Here is a 17,139-nt window from a genome sequence, read left to right on the forward strand (position 1 = left end):
CTAGGCTTTGTACTATAATGATTTAGGTGCTACTTTCACCAAATATATCAAGATAACGCCGTCCCATCTCATCTTGGGGATTCGCTCGGCCGGAAGTGAACAAGATTGACCCCGTACGCGGTAGATGCATCATCCAATCGAGCAACCAGCGGCCGAAACGGCTCTTCCTCTTGGAAACAGTCCTCCCTTCCACCATATCCATGGCCCACTGGGTGATTTCTGCATCATCGGCAGGTACAGACTCGGCGTTTGCGCGCAGCAAGAGGAGGAAGAGCGTGGGATCCGAACGGGCAACGCGGACGGCCGTGCGGAAATGCTCGGCTGGGAGGGAGTATTCGGAAGAAGAAGAGGTGGATGTCGCTGAAGAACTTGATTGCCGTCGAAAATAGGATTGATCAAGTTCGAGCAAAGACGCCAGGGCACGGGCATTGTTCGCGACCAGCGCGGTATGGATGCCATGGTGGAGGGCGTCGTGGGAGAGGGTCACGGAGGCGAAACCCTCGATGGAGGCGGCGGCAAGCAGCGTCTCGAGGAGGAAAGTCTCGTCCTGGTCAAAGCTGCGGTCGCCTCGGAGGAGGGCGTCGGGAAATCTGCGCACGCTGAGAAAAGGGACCACCAAGGGATCTGGCTGTGTTTCGGCGGCGGAGGTGATGCGCATCGAGACCCGGTTGATGGCGAGGCTGTATTTGATGTCTTTCCTTTCGATCTCTCGCTGTATCTCGCTTCCCTCCGATGATCCCTTATTATTATCCATGGCGAGATCCTCTAGTAAACCGTCCAGCTCTTTATCCACGGAAAACCCTTCCCGCAGCACCATCAGCCGCATCAGATCCGGCATCCGCTCCATGATCCGCCTCGCGGTACACCACCTGCACCGCAGCACGGTCGCCTGCAGCGCGGCACGTTCCCCATCACGGAGCGGATTGTAATCCAGGGGTCGCATGATACGCGCAACATCTCGGGTATACTTCTTCGGCCGATCGGTGTCCCGCTGACGATCATTCCAGAACGCAAGTAGGATGAGCACGCGGTAGATGCGTTCCGAGGAGAGGACGGCCTGCAGCATGGGCGACGCCCGCGCGAGGTTTACATTCACCGCATATAGGAATATGCGTTCGATGAGCTCGAGAGGCAGGCGTTCAAATTGTGAGAGCCCGTGTTTTTTCTCCGGTCGGGGTGCCGTTAGAAGCGTCACGCGTCGGGTACTTTTGGACTGGGAGGAGGCCAGCTTGGACTGGGAGGACATCAGGGGTCGTCCATGTGCTTTTGGCGAGGCTTTTGCAGATGCCTGCGTATTTTTATCCCCATTTTGTGTCGCAGTGGGTTGTTTTCTGCGGCCACGGACTCGAATGGGAGTGAGCATGTCGTCCAAGTTGGACAGTCCTGCTGATAATCACGCTTGATGGTAGAAATATTCTGCCGTGGCTATTGTATACCGCCTTCGATACCGCCTGATCACATGAATATATTCGTACTAGCCATAAAAAGCTAGCGCATGCCACATTTACCCTTCTGGTTAGCCCTTCTGCTAGTCTATTTCGGTCTTAGAGAGCTTCCCTCCTGAGCAACACATGATGTCATGGATCTTCCTGCTCAAAACAGGGTCCTTCCCAGCTAAAAAGCCTATCTCGGCATGACAACCATGAACCAGTCGTCAAGATGACGCAGAGCCCATTCAGGGACAGCAAGGTATAAGGGATGATCGTCGTGCGCAGAGGGATATAAAATGGTACGAACTGTGTACCCCTGGAGCAAGTACACAATGCGGCCTTACAGTGATACCTCTGTCCATACTCCTGCTTCTTCTTCTCAGCCATATCCAAAGCCAAAACCATAAAACTCTTTACCGAAAAACCATCTACCCACTTGATTCCATCATGGGTGCTATCGTCTCTTGTGTATGGATTCCATATGTCTTCAAGGAACCGAGATATAATCGTTGGCTAATGGTACGTTTAGATTGAAAGCATCTTCCACGCTATCGGCGCGTGCCTGATGGGCATCGTCAATGCCATCGGTGCCGTGTGCCGTGCGATCATCGATGGAATCGTCACGGTCTTCGATGTGATTATCTCCTGCCTGACCTGTCAGAGTTGTCGGGGAGGTGGGATGAGACGCCGACGAAGGGCGAGGGTATAATACCCTCTTACTTCCCGAGTCTCTCGACTTGATTGAACATGATATTATGATATAATGGGGGGTTTCCTTTTTTTTGATGGGGGTTTACGTTTCTTATGATCGTGTATTATACCATTTATTGAATTTTTTTTATATATATTCATGATTATGGACTATAAGTAAGCCGGTCGCGCTTTAGCAAGTAATCCCTCCTTGATCCGCGAATTCATGTCTGGCAGTTCATTCCACTTTTTGTGAACCAGGTACGCGACGAACGGGTCGTCATGGGTGTCCGCGTGTTTGAGCACGGCAATCACGGTGCTCTGGTGCACCGGCCAGGGGACTGAGTAGCGATAGGGAACGGTGCGGACGTGCATCTCGAGCAGACGGGTAAAGGCTGCATGGTTGCGCAGACGGACTACATTTCGGAGCGTCTGTCTTGCGCGTGGGAAGCTCGGATCCTCGTCCAGCCAGGCATCCCCGGCGAGCAGGTCGAGAAATTCCAGCTGTGTGGGGGTCCAGGGGCTACGGAGCAGTTTGTCGGGGAGGCGGGCAGGGAACTCGGTGTTACAGCAGGGTAGCCGGAAAAGATCGCGTTCATAGAAGACATCCGAGGGTTCACGTATCTGCACTGCGCCGAAATGGAACCAGACAGCCACCTTGCGCTCCGCGGAGGCGCTGCCGTCGTCAGCGCGAGTCCGCGAGGCTACAACCAGGTCACCTTTGCCGCGGTGGCCATGAGCGGCATCCGATAGACGGGAAAACCCATCATCCAGTGATGACTGGAGAGCAGCCGGATCAAGACTCAGAGCTAGGTCCCCGGTCTTCCGGCGGAGGACGTGTTCGATGTAGTCGCGCTGGCATTGACGCATTAGCGGCAAGGTGCACCAGCGACATTCGAGCAAAGCAGCCTGTAAATCTCGCCTCTGACTTCGTGAGAGAGAGAAAAACTCCAGTGGCGGCGGTAAGAAGTCAGGGGTGAAGATGCCGTGGCGAGAACTCTCATTGTCGCTGCTGAAGGCAAGGCGGATCAGCCAGGTGTAAATGAGCGGGCTGGAGAGAACGCGCGCAATGGACAGCGAGGCCCGTGGCAGATTAATCTCCAGGCTGTATAAGAAGATTGTCTGCAGGATCTCGACGGGGAGAGTCTCTAGCGAGGGCATTGACTGGGGAATTTGTTAGCGTGAGGTTATCACAATGATCATAGCGACGTACCTATTATCTTAGAATCTTTATGAGGGGGGATATTCTAGAAAATGAAAATATTCTAAGAATATTTCGACAAGATAATCCTAGTGGAATTAATAGAGAGAAGAGGAGAAAGGAAAGTAGACGATAGAGAGAGGGGAGAGGAGGAGTTATGATAGGAGGCAGAGTGAGACGGTGAGGGATTCGTTAGTCTGCACTCAGTAGGTGGTTACCTCGTCGAGCAGTACCTAATACAGCCTATTTAATACTTATAATGAATCAGTAGATTACCAGTATCTTGGGTCTTTGGTTGAGAGATCTTATATAGGGATTTGAAGAGGAAAAATGAGTTGAAAGGATCAAAAAGGGGTACGAGTCTATTCCATCGTGTTAGCAACCTGAAATATAAGGCCACCAATATATAAAATGGCTGCCAATCTTACCTTGCAATTATAAAACCTGCCTTAAGCAGTGTGTATGTTTAGTTTGACAAGAAGACAAACCAGCCAAAATAAGCACATGATCAGCTTTATTTCTTCCTTCCCTTTTCGCTTACCGCTGCCTCTTGTCTTCGTCTTCCACGATTTTCCTCAAGACCATCTCGTTTCTCGCGTTTTCTTTAAGGGAAAGTACTCTGTTTCGGTTCATCAGGAAGATTTTCATGGCGAGAAAAATATTATAAACTGCCTTGTATGTGGCGTTCTCATATATCAGGGCAGTTCTGACAGACTCACAACGCCCCTCCTAGACCGGCTGGGTCAATCCATTAGGTTGAATCGAGACTGTAATGATATCGAGTCTTCCATAAACATCTATAAAAGGCATCCCAAAACCTGGCGGTGGCTTATATACGCTGGCAATGATTGCAAGGCCATCACCAGGCTGTGATGTTAGTCGCATATTGTGACCATCTAGTGTCACATCGACAATACAACCGTGACGATTTGACAGAGTGTTATGGAAACTGTTCTTTCGGGACGACTCTCCATGATCAAGGTATTTTCAAATGACCAGAAATCAGCAAAGGGAAGAACAGATGTGAGGCGGCAGACTATGTAAGATGGATTGTCTTTCCTCGCAGAAAAATTCCTGCGCATCGACGCCCAGAAATCTTGGTTGCTTTAATCTATCGCCCGATCGAGAATCTCTTGCTTAATTTGCAGTGAACAGGCAACTTTGATTGGTTTGCCACTGACTCGTATCATTACCTACCTCACGGTTCACACCAATAAGGAAGACCGAGGCAACTGTTGGTCTTTGCTGCTGCAAAGCAATGAGGCTGAGCGATTACCACAGCCTTGCCTCGGCCATTCTTTGATAAGGAGCGTCCCAGACATGGCGACATAATTAACGGGTTGATTTCTTTACTAGATTGAACTGACCGACGAAACAGTCATCTCCTAGCCATCATTACCTCGAGGTACCCTTCCTATTCTCATGATTATCAAAATTACAATCCATTCTTTGAAGTGTTGGATAGACGAGGCTGAGGCTCAACCCCCGCTAGACAACTGGCATGCATAAGTCAGTGTTGATCTTATTTGAGTATACTTTCATGCCTCCACTATGGAGGATATGGACATGGGTGCTAGCTAGTAGCATAGCCGGCTATAAACATACAGGTAGCCATTTTCCTGGTTCATTTTGTCCTTGGCCTACTAACAAAGCCTCGTGCCTCTAATTCCTCTGATACTTGCTATCTTTGTGTCTGGGACCGTATTCCACTTCAGGTCTATATAACGACATGGCGGAGCTGGGAACAGCGGCAGCAGTCCTTCAGATTGGAATGGAATTTGTCAATCTGTTGAAGAAGCTTCAAGAAGCATATAAAGGCTTGCGGTATGCCCGAGAGGAGGTGCACAAGGTCATGGATAAAACAGAGGTCATGTCCGAGTTGGCGGACCTCTTCGAGAAAACGATGAAACAGGTGGCTAAACATCGCGATCTCAAAGATATTCGGAAAAGGTACCGGAAGGTGGAGAGGAATTACAGAAAGCAAGCGAAGGGAATCATCAAGAAGATCAAAGGCATCCTCAACGTGCTCTCTCCCCTATGGACCCATCCGCCAGCCCAGATATCCCGGCAGCTTTATGCGAGGGTGGACTGGCACTTTCGGAAACGGCACAATATCCAAATACTCTTGACAGAAATGCAATCATTGGAGATCTCTATAAACGGGTTTACATGCATGATCAACATACAGATCGCCCTTCGACAAGCAAAGACGGGGTCACTTTCCAAAATGCAGCTGTATGTCGTGACCCTGTTTTTTTTATGTGACTCAAATTCATCCCTGTAGGTACTTCCTCGAAGCCAACGCGCGTTTGGCATTGATGAAGCTGGAACGAAATCAAGCGGAGCGAGACCTGCTGAAACAAAAAACCCAAGGCGGGGTTTATCCCCCCTCAGCGGAGGATTTCGCAAAGGAGGTTCTTCGGATTCTAAAGAATGAAATGCCGGAACTTCTGAGAAACATGCAGAATGGCTCATCATCGCCACCGTCACTGCCACCGTCACTGCCACCCCTCACGCCGCCGGTGACTCCACCAGTGACTCCGCCAGAAGAGAATAGGCCATCCCCAGCAGCAGAGCCAGAGCCAGAACAAGACCTGCCAAATCCCCCCTTAGCAAACGTCAGCAGGATTTCTATCGCTCCGCATGATATCCGAGGGAATTCAGAATCGGAAGTATCATATATTTCGGTAGACGAAATGCCGAGCTCTCCACGGAAATCACACCCTCCATCGCCTGAGAAATCACCAGCTGAAAAGATCTATGTGGCCACGGCACTGATGGGGGGGCCTGCGCGGACTGGAAAGCCTCCGCCACGACGCAAGTCCACGCCGAACCTTGACACGGGACAGGAGAATACAGAAAGTAGTCAAGGACTCCAGGCGGGATTAGAAAGATCAAGGTCTGGTTCCGGATATAATCGGCGTAGCCACCGGGGATCACCAGAACCACTGCTTGGGAACCCTTCCCGTAGACAAGCGAGAAGGAAGCCACGGCCAACAGGGGATGTCTATGGGAATGAAGGCGAGGTTTCATCATATATGGGAGTTTGGGCCAATCTGCAGGATGACATGGATGATCGTCTGGAAGGCAGAGAAGAAGGTGCTGGGGAATAGTATTAGAATGGTGATCACTTCAAGAATAGAATTAATGCAGTGATATCCGGTTTTTTCAACAAGAACCTAAATATACAGTTTTTAGTATACAGACAGACTCATAAGAGTAAGGCTATTCCTTCCTCTCGTCTCCACCGTCAGATTGAGTCGCATCAACATCAACCTGGACGCCGTCATCGTGCATCTGGCCAGCCTCTGGATCTGTCTCTGTCTCATCGGGGTACTGAGTATCGACCCACTTCTCCCAGATGTGACAGTCTTTGCGGAGGGAGGTGACATTCTCCCAGATGAGACAGACGACTACCAGGGCCATGATCAGGGAGAGGATGGAGGTGAAGTCTAGTTGGTGGGCGAGAGGGAGGCAGATGATCACGATCGCGACAATGGGGCGCATAATGACACGGAGGTTCTGAAAAATTAGCTCTTAAGCCCACTCTGAGTTGTTTTTGAGAGAGAAGAAGAAGAAGGAAAGAGGAATACCTTTCCCAAAATCAAGACCCCCGATTTATCGTGCGAGTGATGCAGTATTGAGATGATGTACAGACAGAAGAGGGCGACGCCGAGACTACCACACAGAAGCCAGCGCTGGGGATCACCAAAGTCGATCTTCTCCGCGGCACTTTTGGCGGCGACGTGGCCGCCGGCGAGCAACGAGGCGATCAAGGGCAGATGGAGCGTAACCCAGACGAAGGAAGTAGTGACGGAGTGACGGATGGGATGGGAACCAGAGAGGGCGCCGTCGTTGTGGACGTACATCCAGTTGAAGCAGAAGGCGATGACAAGGGTCCAGACGGCACGGAGGAGGCCGGCGTTGAAGCCTATGGCAGCAGGCGAACCGACGATACTCCAGTAGAGAAACTCGCCGAGGGCGATGATGTAAAAAGCCGCGAACCGGTCGATCTCATGCGGCACGTCGACGGCGGTGGTGTAGCGGGCGCGGAGCATGCGTTTCGCCAGGGGCGAGTAGCAGAACATCCAGGTGGATTCCTCTGCGACAATCGCCACGACGGCCACGGCGATCTTGGCCCGCATCGAGATGTCTTCGAGATATAGCGGCGTGTACAGGAGCAGACAGAGCGAAGCCATACCGAACCACAGCCGCTGCTGGGCGCGGTGGTGGTAGCTTGCAAACGAATAGACCAGGTGGGCGGTGTTGGCCGTGCACCTGGCCACCATGTACGCGCCCACTGTTGCTCTCAGGGCGCCCAGATCCTCGTTTACCAGGGGGGCGTTGTTGCCGTACACGAGCAGGACGGCCATGATGAAGAGGATGAGCAGTCGTTGGAGCAGGTCGTCGTTGTAGAACGAGTTCATCAGCTCGCGGAGGTCGCTCCATACATGCCAGGATGGAGATAGAATTAACTAGACCTTGTTAGAATATTTTGCAGAAGAAAAAAGAAGAAGATTGATGGTTTACCAAATACTTTACCAGTTGCACTCCCGAAATATCTTCTGCGAGGCTATCCGCAAAGTTCGCCAGGATAGCCACGTACAGCAGATCGAGGAAGAGCTCGAAGCGACCTAAACCGTCAGACTTGATTCAATCATTATTTTCTTGATCTAGAGAAGATACTGGCTTGTCGCTCGCCCTCGCAGCGTTTGACGAGCCGGCCGTGCTCGAACCATTGCAGGGCGCGAGGTTGGCGGAAGAGGTAGCGTGGTTCAGGGGCTAGATTGGCGATTTCTGACATTGAATAATATTTATATATATATTTATATATTTAAGAAGATTAAATTATAGAGATATTAAGATATTAAAAGGTGTGAGGTGTTTGAGGTTCAGATAAGATTAAGCTGAATGCGGCAGAAAGTGAATTGACCACTCAAGATCTTATTATTAATAGCTAGACTGACTCTGTCTTCTCGAAGCTTTTCATAGGATAGTACCCCCACCGGTCGAACATCTCCTTATCCTCATCCCACCCTGAACAGTCGGTGGTCAACATCTTCTCGCCGGTGAAGACGGCGTTGGCGCCGGCCTGGAAACACTGGATCTGCTGCTCCTCGGAGAGGGCGATGCGCCCGGCAGCCAGACGGACAATGGTCGCGGGCAGGACGATGCGGGCGGTGGCAATGGTGCGCAGCAGGGTGGCAAAGGGAATCATGCGACGGTCTCCCAGCGGGGTGCCTGGGATGGGAACCAGAGCGTTGACGGGGAAGGACTCTGGATGGGCGGGTAAGGAGCCGACGGTATGGACCAGCCCGATACGGTCGGAGTCGGCCTCGCCGAGACCCAGGATACCGCCGGAGCAGACGTTGATGCCCGCGTCTCGCACATGGCTCAGCGTCTGCAGACGGTCGTCGTACGAGCGTGTGGTGATCACGTTCGGGTAGAACTCGCGCGAGGTGTCGAGGTTATGGTTATACGCCGTGAGGCCCGCAGCCTTCAACTCCTGCGCCTGGTTGCTATCGATCATCCCCAACGTCACGCACACCTCCATCCCCATCGCCCGCACGCCGCTCACCATCTCCTTGATGTTGCGGAGGGCCGATTTGCGCCCGCGCATGTCCCGCCACGCCGCCCCCATGCAGAAGCGAGTCGACCCGTTGTCTCGCGCCCGCCGCGCCTGCGTCAACACCTCCTCCACCGGCGACATCTTGGTCGCTTGAAGTCCGGTCTGGTAGCGTGACGACTGGGCGCAGTACGAGCAGTCCTCGGAGCAGCCGCCTGTTTTAATGTTCATCAGCGTGCATAGCTGGATGGCTGCGGGGTCGTGGAAGCGTCGGTGGACAATTCCCTAAAATTCACACATAAATAAATACATGTATGTATATATACATATATCTTTCTTTCCAATTTTCCATCTTCGGTTTTTTATTTTTCTTATAAAACTTACTGCAGCGTGAGTCAATTGCACCAGCGGTGACTGGTAGATCTGTTGGACCTCATCGCGGGTCCAGTCGGTGCGCGGGGCAGAGGCCTCGGTAGCCTGCTGTAGGACGAGGGGCAATCGGTTGGAGGGGGAGGACTGAACGACAGTGCCGTAGGAACGGGCGAGACGGAGAGGTAGACGAGACATGATAGAATTGAAGGAGTTGGAGAGAGGAATTGAAAGGAAGAAGAGAAGAAAAAGAGAGGGGAGAGGGGTGAGTCAAAGTGTTGACTGTTGAGTGAAGGTAAAGAAAGCGCTTATTTAGTATCACCTGATGACCTCAACAAACTGTATGCAGGCAACTGGTAATAGTACAGCTGTTGTTTATATAGGTACCTGTAGTATATACCTGTATAGTTACTACCTATTGAATAGTTAGGTAGTAGATGTATTCCTCCAGTTCTAAATAAGGTATGAGAGTACCGGGTACTACCTAGGTACTTATGTACTGGATAGAATAGAGATACAGATATGTTATACGACCACTGCCTGGATATTTACTAAGGTGGAGTTCTTCCTTTGGCCCGAAGCATTTGTTATTTGTTGGTTATTATGCTTAATATTACTGTGATTCTGATTAGTTGGTACAATTACATACCGTCGATCTTTGTATGGAGAGGTACGGGCCCCGGGGTACTTACTCCGTACACAGGAGATACCGAATGGTACTATTTAGTATATGATGAAGACTAGAGACAATTTATGTAGAATAGTAGAAAGGTAGTTATGAATAATTATAGGATTCAGGTATTGAATAAATAATACAGTACTGCCTTAGGTAGGTAAGATACCTCCTACCAGTATTGTTTCATACTAATGTATCTGACCAAGAGCGAATCGGGTAGTTTACGTACCTGGGGATTATTAAAATTTAGTAGTAACTTTAACTGGTATTATTAGCTACTAACCGAGTACTAACAGGTTAGTATGTAATTAATCTAGTAGTAGTTGCTAATAGGAGGTACTAGGTACCTATCTACCTCGGCTTGAAGGTTTCGGAATGTACCAAGGAATTATATATAACTGGTACCCCTACATGACTCCAGTACAACAAGGTGGTCTTGAAGGGAAGAACAGGATAACTATGGCTACATGTGATAAATTAAAAATTAACGATACATAAATGAGACACTTTTAGAGTCAGAAGAAAGTATTGGGGGAAAATATTGAAGATAAAAAAAAAGAAAGCCGAACGCGGGGGTCGAACCCGCAGCCTTGAGATCGCAAGATATAAGAGTCTCACGCTCTACCGATTGAGCTAGCCCGGCTGTTGTTGAAGGCCGACGGATTTTTGCCATTATCTTTCAACTCCGACAATTCTTACCTGAGTTCGTTTCTTTCTCTCACCGACTCATCTCCCTCGGGCCTTTCCATCACAACATTAGCAGGTGAAGCATTCGATCATTTTATCGCCACCAACAGGACAGATTACTATTAAACTATGTGAATGGCATTTTCTAGCACTTGCCAGCTTCCTCTTAGCCCGCCAGAGTCTCAAAGCCTCTTGACGGTGGCACCTAGCACTTCTCTCCTGTATAGTACTGACTGCCTAGGAGCCTCTTCTACATGACGCCCAGCTCCCGAGACGATGAATACAAACAAAGAGTATCTGGTATATTAGAATATAAGGACACCGCTGGATATCAAAAAGCAACAAAAAATATCAAAAAGACGAGGCATTGTGGCCCGCTCAACGCCAAACAAATCCATGCTGTGAAAATTAATCCCTCCACGTCCCGCGACATGTCGGGCATGTTGCCGCTCGTACCTGGGTCCTGAACGTCTCTTTCCACTCATCTATGCAGCTGCGGTGGTAGTTGACTCCGCACTGAGCCTTGCACCATGTCAGCTCTTCTTCCTCGTGGCCCTCGCTGCTCTGGAGTGGATTCAGACAAATCCCACAATCTCCATCCACTGCCCGCCGTCTGACTGCTCGTCTGCGTGGTTTGGTGGAAGACATCGGCGGATTTAGCGTGACGGGAGCTGGGCTTCTCTCCGACGGTCGTACAGAGGTGTTTGTGTTATCGGAATGATTGGGCAGTGCCTCCATCGCTGCAAGCAGCCTGTTGACTTGCTCTTCGAGGCTCAAAAAGAGACTCTCATGGTCTGTTTGTTGGTGCTCTTGCTCTGCGCGCTGCGTCTGCCTCCGGACTGTTTGTTCGACGAGCCTTGTCGCTCGGCGCGTCCGCGCCGTCGCTTGCATTTCGTGGTATTTCTCCACGTCTCTCTTCCACCGAGCCGCGAGCCCCGCCGCTTGTCCCTGGTGGAAACGTGTGCAGAGAAGCAAGGGGGCCACTTGATCTAAGAGACCGTCGACTGACTCGCCGTTGCAAAGCCTGTACGAGCCCTCTTCCAGGAGAATGGCGGCATAGCCCCGGTTCGACGCTCGCGTGCGGCAGCGGCACCGACGATGCTGCGAGGAGGCATAGCCAAAACAATCGGGCTCACACGGATCGACGTTGATGATAACGGAGAGGAGGTCTCCTGATTCGAAGTCTGTCATGGTGGAGAAATATGTCTGGAACAGTATTGAGTCGATTGACCTGGTCGATTGACTGATCGGAGTATACAGGTCAGAGTTACTCTTTCAGGGCCTTGACGCCTCATTTATAGACAAAAGTCTCTTTCCTTCTCTCCTTCTTGCAAAACCAACCGTGGCGAGGGTGTGGCTTCCTTGCTCTCCATCAAGTCCGGCAACTGGACTACTGCTGAACGGGCAGAGAATAAGGATTGCAGAGCCTATCGTGGTGCACTATGGGCGCTAAACCCACGTCAGATTACCTCCAGAAACGTCATCTCAACCAACCGCGCTCTGGACATGACTCGCTCCCCTGCTTGAGTTCACACCAAACTGTGGTCCGCTGGAGGCAGTGCGAGCATTAGCAACCCTGGCGAAAGCGCTAACTCTGCTGCAAGCGCGGTCGGAGGGGATGTCTGGTAATTTACCAGATAAGCGAAATGCCACGCTTCCTTGATTTCCGAGCCCTTTTGGCAGTCTATAATATCGTATCGTGACTGTACGGCGTATAGACAGTATTTCTCTCCACCGACGGCGCTCAAAATAGCAGCGACGCTGGACAGGAGATAAGATGCGTTACGCAGCCATGGACTTTCAATCTACCCAACACAACGTCGATGGCTCGAGGCTGTGCAGATGGTCTGTCTGTCTCCGAGTGCAATAATGAAACCACCCTATCATTCTCGATCATATTCATTCTTTCTTTGTCACAGTGGCTGGTGATGGACGCTACTTTTTTTCCGTGGCTGTCTTCTAGCAGAGATACCCCGGATTTTTCACCCCCCAAAGATTCAATCTATCTGGTGACCCATCCATATTCAGGATGGTGACAGTTCTGCAAGGTCTATTGAGCAACAGGACGATGATTATTGGGGGACTCATTCATCGCCTGCAAGCGAACCAGTCAACCGCGACAGATCGCCGTGCGGGGAGACTGACCGACTGCCTTGGACCGAGGAATTGGTGTTGGCATCGGCAATTCCCAGTATCTGCTGTGTAACCTGATACAATAAGTTCACGACTGGGAGTGCTGTGTTGTTCTCTCGACAGTCGTGAGGGATTCTCGGTTTTTCATCATATTTCAATATCGCGTGGACACCAGTGTGAGTGGTATCGCTGATCATACTTCGTATTTCGATCTGAAGTATACTGATTATACTGACTATGAGCTTGGGTATGTTTCATTCTTCTGCTGGGTTTCCTATCTCATCTATATTCACTGTTTTTACTCAGGAGCCGCCGCCGCCGTCACTGGTGCAGCAACGCTGGCCGCGTATCTCAACGCCAAATGGCACATCGCCAAGGATATTCAAAGTCTGCGCAATAATCGATATGTAGAGAGACAGCTGGCTCGCGCGGGTACGTTTTGCTCTGTCGCTGGCTCCGATCGGAGCGCTGACCATGCGTCCCCCTTTTTCCAGCGGCCCAGGGTCGGGCCAATATTTGGTTCATCTTCCAGGAAACCGTGCAGCAGTACCCTGACATGATCGCCATCTGGTCCCGCGAGGGCTCTTATACCTACCGGCAGGCCTATGACCTGGCTTGCCAGTACGCGCAATTTTTCTTGTCCCGCGGGATGAAACCCGGCGAGATCGCTGCGCTATTTCTGCATAACCGGGCCGAGTTTCTCATTGCCTGGCTTGCGCTGGTCGGGATCGGCTGCGCACCCGCGGCCATCAATTACAACCTCAGCGGCGATGCGCTGGTGCACTGTCTCACGGTCAGCGGGGCGAAGCTCGTGCTCGTGGATGGGGACGCAGAGTGCAGTGCACGGATTGAGGAGAGCCGCGCCGTGCTCGAGGATGCTCAGGGTCTGGGGATGCAACTTGTCATTCTGGACACTGAATTCCACGACCGGCTCGCCGCATTTCCGACCTCGGACCTGCCGGAGAGACTGGCTCTCAACATGCACGGTGACTTCCCGGCGATATTGCTGTATACGTCCGGGACGACGGGCCTGCCCAAGGCAAGCGCTTTCACCATGGGACGGTTCTATAGGGTCGTCTACAGCCGCCAGGGCGTGATAGGTGACGTGGCCGGCCCCAACGGCGACCGCTGGTACAGCTGCATGCCGCTATACCACGGCACGGGGGCTGTGGCCATCATGGGGGCGTTTGTGGGGGGCGTGGGTGTTGCGCTGGGCCGCCGGTTCAGCGTGCGGACCTTCTGGGCCGACGTGCGCGACTCCCAGGCGACAATAATCATCTACGTCGGCGAGGCTGCGCGGTATCTCCTTGCGGCACCGCCGTCCCCGGACGACCGCAACCATCGCGTCCGCTGCATGTACGGCAACGGCCTGCGCCCAGAGGTATGGGAGCAGTGCCGCGAGCGGTTCGGCATTGCGGCCGTGGCCGAGTTCTTCAACAGCACGGAGGGGATGTTTGGTCTGTTCAACTTCAATCAGGGCCCGTACCTGGCCGGCTGCGTCGGTCATCACGGCTTGCTTCTGCGCACCCTACTGCACAAGACCTACGTGCCTGTCGCCATCGACCCGGCCACAGGGGACGTCCAGCGCGACGCGGTGACGGGCTTCGCCACCCGCGTCCCTTATGCGACCGGCGGCGAGATCCTCGTTGCCCTCCCGCACGAAACAGCCTTCCAAGGCTACTGGGGCAACGCCGTCGCCACGGAGCGCAAACTCCTGCGCGACGTCTTCCGCCATGGCGACGTCTACTATCGCACGGGCGACGCCCTGCGCCGCGCTCCAGACGGCCGCTGGTTTTTTCTCGACCGGCTCGGCGACACCTTTCGCTGGAAGAGCGAAAACGTCTCCACTGCTGAAGTGTCAGCAGTGCTCGGCCACTATCCAGGCGTGATCGAGGCGAACGTATATGGTGTCCGGCTACCGCACTACGAAGGGCGTGCGGGCTGCGCGGCGCTCCACATCCGTCCAGAACTACTGCTAAGCAAAACCTTTGATTTCGCCGCGCTGGCCCGGCATGCCCGCTCCAAGCTGCCGAATTACGCTGTCCCCGTGTTCCTACGGCTGACGGAGACGCCCGCGCACAGTCATAACCACAAGCAGAACAAGACGGCCCTCCGCGACGAAGGGGTCGACCCGGCCCTGCTAGGCTCGAAAGTGACGAGCGGACAGAAAGACCGGATTCTCTGGCTCAAGCCCGCAGAAGAGGGATACGTCGATTTTTCGCAAGAGGATTGGGAGAGCATCCAACGGGGAGAAACTAGACTGTGAAATAGAAACGTTTCTATCTATTCCATCGTGTCTATTTTATTTGCCCAAACACTCCACCGGCAGAAAAGGTCTTTTCACAAGGTTTGTCCTCTGCTTCTGCACCGCCCCGTGAATGAGCGGGTTACAATGCTGGAGATTTGCCCTGAGCTCTTCTCCCTGAAGAGCTGTCCAAACTGAAAAGCCCAGGGATCGAATCTGTCCGCAAAAAGCCTTGGATTGTTCCTTGAGTGGTGCGAGAGACTCCAGGTCCACAATGAACATGACCTTTTGGTTCAGTGGTCAACATCAACTTAAACATCAACTTATACATCGATAAAGAGAGAGATGTACCGTCCCGTATGCCCTATGGAACCCCTCAAGCTTAGCCCTAGTCTTCTTCTCCCAAATGTCAGCAGGGATGTGGCCCGCCGCGACCCATATTGCTGAGCACCTCATGAGCAATGTCCCAGAGCAGGAGAACGGCGCGTGGGGTCTGGGTGTTGAACGAGGACGGGACATGCTGGACGGCGACGGCGATGATCTTCTCGATGGGCGAGGCCGCGCTCAATGCGTACTGTGAGCGACGGGTCTGGATGGAGGTCTAATGGCGTTGTGGTTGTTATATGAGATCCTCACATTATATATACTTTTCTTTCTTTCTTTCTTTCTTTCCTTCTTTCTATTTCTGATCTGAAATCAACCTTTTATTTTCAAACTGTCTGAGACAGATACCCGGTATTTCCGGATCCGGACATATCGATCTATATATCGGACAGACGATACGGGATGCTGATGGCTACGCTGATCTTGGCTCCTGAAGTGTCTATACCACGAATACCAGGAATATCGGTTAAGCACTCTCCGAAATGGTGGAAATTATTCATTCCGTGTAGAATATGCAGTGTCGGGTTATTTGTTCGTGCCACCCCCGGGGACTTTTACGTTGCACACTTAGTAGGTGGTATGAATAAATACATGTCCGAAGGTTGAACCAAGGAGGAGGATATGTCAAGTAAAACCACCAACCGGTATACAAATACTTTTTCAACATGATTAGCATTCTATTCCTGCTTCTTGCCCCGCTGATGACCGCGTGGATCCTCCCTCTCCAAACCCGTCTCGAAGCCCCCGGATGTGACGGGTCGGGGATTGTAGACCCCCACGGCCGATGCAACGGGGACGGCATCATCGAGCATCCAGAGAACCCATACCCCTACCCTTATCCCCCAGATGGGAGATGGAAGGACCGCGAAGGGTTCGTGTTCGATAACCCGTCCACGGACTGTGCGTTTGTCTCCCAGCCGGAGATCTGGGACTCGTTCAAAGTGCTCGAGAAGGATATGACCAAGCTGTTCACCCGCGTGCACAGGGAAGTCGACTTCACCGTCATGGGCCACCATCCTGTCGCGGGGCATTACCATGATCTCCTCCATTTCTATGTCAACGCTCTCCGCCGCGTAAGCAATATGTTTCTCGATCATGCGGAGTTGTTCGAGATCCACCCGCGTGCCATCCATGGAGGTTGTAACAGTCAGTGGTCTGTCCAGGAGATTAACTTCAAGGGGAAGATGAACTCAGGTATGAATAGCCGACTTTTTTCTTTCACCCCGTCGTTCAATTTTTTTTTTCTTACATCTTATTTAGGAGACGACTTCGATGTGGTGAATGTCTGGGTCACGAAATGGGACAAACGACACCAGATCGTCGAGTGTCGGACGTACATTGACGCACCGCGGATCATCGACGGCATGTTCAAGAATGAGCTGTGGCTGAATGCCAGCTCGATAAGGGAGAACCTGCAGTATATTCCTGGTCCTGGGGGGATGCCGGATCTCAAGGAGTTGGAGGATCTGATGGGGTATCCGGATGGAAGGAAATATGAAAATTAGTGTTACCTCCTCCGAGTTAACCTTTGGAGAATGTGACTTCTTAGTAGATAGATGTCTAACGCCTATTGCGGACCCGATATGAATCCTCGAGCTGGAATTTGTCTGTGTCAGTCAAGCCATATTGAGAGACTGCTCAAGCACTATCCTGTCTCTTGAATATCTTAGTTATAACCAAACGATCTTCAGGTCCAATTTAGCTGAATATAAGTATAGAGTATGTATTATTATAGAATGGACCTGACTATGTTAGTAT

General features: G+C 51.7%; 10 protein-coding genes and 1 non-coding gene across 11 annotated transcripts; 4 read left to right on the top strand and 7 right to left on the bottom strand.

The window, feature by feature from the left end:
- Positions 1-22: 22 nt before the first annotated feature.
- Positions 23-1,363, bottom strand: ASPZODRAFT_145800 (hypothetical protein; the record flags this gene model as incomplete). The annotated part of the gene is made up of 1 exon (XM_022725110.1): positions 23-1,363. One exon carries the CDS (start codon positions 1,361-1,363, stop codon positions 23-25), a length of 1,341 nt encoding a protein of 446 aa, XP_022578372.1.
- A 596-nt stretch (positions 1,364-1,959) lies between these two features.
- ASPZODRAFT_43872 (hypothetical protein) lies at positions 1,960-2,121 on the top strand (the record flags this gene model as incomplete). Its single annotated transcript, XM_022728343.1, has 1 exon — positions 1,960-2,121. A coding segment is annotated over one exon (162 nt), but the record flags the coding sequence as incomplete, so codon positions are not given.
- ASPZODRAFT_889137 (hypothetical protein) lies at positions 2,064-3,523 on the bottom strand. Its single transcript, XM_022730334.1, has 2 exons — positions 3,334-3,523; positions 2,064-3,284 (listed from the first exon to the last, which is right to left on the bottom strand). The coding sequence occupies exon 2, from the start codon at positions 3,279-3,281 to the stop codon at positions 2,292-2,294; it is 990 nt and encodes a 329-aa protein (XP_022578374.1). The 5' UTR covers positions 3,282-3,284; positions 3,334-3,523; the 3' UTR covers positions 2,064-2,291.
- Positions 3,524-5,035: 1,512 nt separating this feature from the next.
- Positions 5,036-5,652, top strand: ASPZODRAFT_135900 (hypothetical protein). The gene has a single exon (XM_022723930.1). It carries the CDS (start codon positions 5,051-5,053, stop codon positions 5,603-5,605), a length of 555 nt encoding a protein of 184 aa, XP_022578375.1. The 5' UTR covers positions 5,036-5,050; the 3' UTR covers positions 5,606-5,652.
- An 894-nt stretch (positions 5,653-6,546) lies between these two features.
- ASPZODRAFT_73307 (hypothetical protein) lies at positions 6,547-8,125 on the bottom strand (the record flags this gene model as incomplete). The annotated part of the gene is made up of 4 exons (XM_022729880.1): positions 6,547-6,843; positions 6,915-7,796; positions 7,852-7,955; positions 8,008-8,125. The coding sequence occupies 4 exons, from the start codon at positions 8,123-8,125 to the stop codon at positions 6,547-6,549; spliced, it is 1,401 nt and encodes a 466-aa protein (XP_022578376.1).
- A 130-nt stretch (positions 8,126-8,255) lies between these two features.
- ASPZODRAFT_123033 (hypothetical protein) lies at positions 8,256-9,750 on the bottom strand. Its single transcript, XM_022721342.1, is given in 3 exon segments — positions 8,256-9,172; positions 9,186-9,223; positions 9,268-9,750. 3 exon segments carry the CDS (start codon positions 9,452-9,454, stop codon positions 8,279-8,281), a joined length of 1,119 nt encoding a protein of 372 aa, XP_022578377.1. The 5' UTR covers positions 9,455-9,750; the 3' UTR covers positions 8,256-8,278.
- A 743-nt stretch (positions 9,751-10,493) lies between these two features.
- ASPZODRAFT_t136 lies at positions 10,494-10,575 on the bottom strand. Its single transcript has one exon. It is a non-coding gene; the product is annotated as a tRNA-Lys (tRNA).
- A 452-nt stretch (positions 10,576-11,027) lies between these two features.
- On the bottom strand, positions 11,028-11,810 carry ASPZODRAFT_145804 (hypothetical protein; the record flags this gene model as incomplete). Its single annotated transcript, XM_022725111.1, has 1 exon — positions 11,028-11,810. One exon carries the CDS (start codon positions 11,808-11,810, stop codon positions 11,028-11,030), a length of 783 nt encoding a protein of 260 aa, XP_022578378.1.
- A 1,179-nt stretch (positions 11,811-12,989) lies between these two features.
- ASPZODRAFT_145805 (hypothetical protein) lies at positions 12,990-15,018 on the top strand (the record flags this gene model as incomplete). Its single annotated transcript, XM_022725112.1, has 3 exons — positions 12,990-12,999; positions 13,059-13,184; positions 13,247-15,018. 3 exons carry the CDS (start codon positions 12,990-12,992, stop codon positions 15,016-15,018), a joined length of 1,908 nt encoding a protein of 635 aa, XP_022578379.1.
- An 18-nt stretch (positions 15,019-15,036) lies between these two features.
- On the bottom strand, positions 15,037-15,781 carry ASPZODRAFT_889408 (hypothetical protein). Its single transcript, XM_022730337.1, has 2 exons — positions 15,349-15,781; positions 15,037-15,282 (listed from the first exon to the last, which is right to left on the bottom strand). Exons 1-2 carry the CDS (start codon positions 15,514-15,516, stop codon positions 15,055-15,057), a joined length of 396 nt encoding a protein of 131 aa, XP_022578380.1. The 5' UTR covers positions 15,517-15,781; the 3' UTR covers positions 15,037-15,054.
- On the top strand, positions 15,640-17,086 carry ASPZODRAFT_889667 (hypothetical protein). The gene is made up of 2 exons (XM_022730338.1): positions 15,640-15,951; positions 16,000-17,086. Exon 2 carries the CDS (start codon positions 16,047-16,049, stop codon positions 16,884-16,886), a length of 840 nt encoding a protein of 279 aa, XP_022578381.1. The 5' UTR covers positions 15,640-15,951; positions 16,000-16,046; the 3' UTR covers positions 16,887-17,086.
- The last annotated feature ends 53 nt before the right edge of the window (positions 17,087-17,139 follow it).

The sequence above is a fragment of the Penicilliopsis zonata genome (assembly GCF_001890105.1).
Source record: "Penicilliopsis zonata CBS 506.65 unplaced genomic scaffold ASPZOscaffold_17, whole genome shotgun sequence".
Lineage (NCBI taxonomy): Eukaryota > Fungi > Ascomycota > Eurotiomycetes > Eurotiales > Aspergillaceae > Penicilliopsis > Penicilliopsis zonata.